Source organism: Bidens hawaiensis, unplaced genomic scaffold (assembly GCF_021521415.1).
Source record: "Bidens hawaiensis isolate Kalapana, Puna unplaced genomic scaffold, B.hawaiensis_p1.1 tig00048745_1, whole genome shotgun sequence".
Taxonomy (NCBI): Eukaryota; Viridiplantae; Streptophyta; class Magnoliopsida; order Asterales; family Asteraceae; genus Bidens; species Bidens hawaiensis.
Window position 1 is genome coordinate 94,051 of NW_027498715.1, and position 1,625 is coordinate 95,675.

At 34.5% G+C, this 1,625-nt stretch overlaps 1 protein-coding gene across 1 annotated transcript; it reads left to right on the forward strand.

Annotated features, from left to right (window-relative positions):
* Positions 1–432: 432 nt before the first annotated feature.
* LOC143597632 (uncharacterized) lies at positions 433–1,406 on the forward strand (the record flags this gene model as incomplete). The annotated part of the gene is made up of 4 exons (XM_077076076.1): positions 433–522; positions 622–756; positions 845–986; positions 1,129–1,406. Coding segments are annotated over 4 exons (621 nt in total), but the record flags the coding sequence as incomplete, so codon positions are not given.
* Between the last annotated feature and the right edge of the window lie 219 nt (positions 1,407–1,625).

Below are 1,625 nucleotides of genomic sequence, written 5' to 3' on the forward strand. Positions count from 1 at the left end.
AGCTGCTGTTGCTGTTTGTTGGGGTTTGTTGCTGTCCGTTGCTGTCCTCTACTGCCGTCGCTAAATAACCTATCGGAATCCGCCGCCGCCGCCGTCGCCGGATCTGTTTTTGGGTGTTTGATTGTGTCGTATCTTCTAGCTCTTCTCGTTTGTCTTTGGTGTCTTCCCGGTTTGTGTATAACCGAGGTATATCGACTACCTTTTCTATGGTTGATTATTTATTTTTTGAATCGTACTCGTATATTGGTTGTAATCGGATCCGGGTTTTGGGTTTCGGTTATGGTTTGGGTTTATCGTTTATTTGTTCCGCTGCGTTTATAGTTCGTTTATGTAAATATATGTTAATATTGATTAAATATATATGAAACGAATTACTTATTTAAAACGGGTCAAATACGGGTTATAATATATTGTCTGTTTTCATTCCGAAATACCGTTGAAACCCAACATGAAAAACTAGATGTTGGGGCCTTAGTCTCTATTAGAGGCATTGGTCGTGTCACATTAGTCAAATTTGCAAAGGTAAGTTACTTTTTGTTAGATTGAGATGAATGACCATTTTACCCTTTTCATTTACAAATTAATAAAGCGATTTGTGGAAATTAATATTCTGTTTTGCAGGCGGATCCTTTCTTAGAAGGCATCGTATTACCGTTGCAGGATAATGTTCCAGAGAATGAAAGTGAAGTAAGCTCTAAAGTTGTTGAACTAAAAGAAGCTCTTGAGGGATTGCATAGCTTGGAAATAAAACTAAAGGTTGTGACTTGTAATGCACATTTACGAGCATTAGAAATTGCACCATATACATAATTGTTAGCTAATTTGGTTTTTTGTTAATGATTAGGCTGCTAAAGATGAACCATTGCGGACCCAAACAGCAAATTCTTTAGATTGGGCTGTGAAACAACCTTCTTTAGATTGTGAACAAGCTTTTATTCCTTCGTATGCTGAGCGAGTGTCATTCGCAGCGCTTCAAAATGTATCAGGTAATTCGCTTATTCTTCGATTAATTATTTTTATCTTAATAAATAAAGTTAACTAATAATGTGACACCTAAAATGATTTAGAAGTTGCCCAAAGTCTATTTTAATCATTTTTATGCTTTATGTAATAATATTTTTATGACAGGATCTACACATTCTGAAATGATAAAGTTACAGAACGAGAAACTGAAAGCGATGGATGTCAAAGAAACATTACAACGGCTTGAAACGTGTTTGAGTTTTGTCAAGAACAATGTCTCAATGACTGCAGCCAAGCTTGCCATTCAGTCCTTGAACATGCAACAATATTGTATGTTGTGTATATCTTTACTTTTAGAAATTAGTTTACTTTGTATGTTTGCAACATCAATCAATGTTATAAATTATAATGGTTGGTAAATCAAGTCCTTTGTTGTTGTATTTAAGAGCTTGTGTTGCAACCAGTTTTTATTGTTTCATCCAAAATTTATAATTTTTGATCATCAGTTTAAGAATCAGAGTCTTAATAAAATAAAATAAAAATCACATGTATATTTTTAAGGCATGTTACATGGAAGTGTTGTGTTATTAAAACACGTGAACAAAATTTTCCGGTGTCTGTTTTAGTCCAAATGTTATGGAGCGTGGCATTTAGCCAAAGGC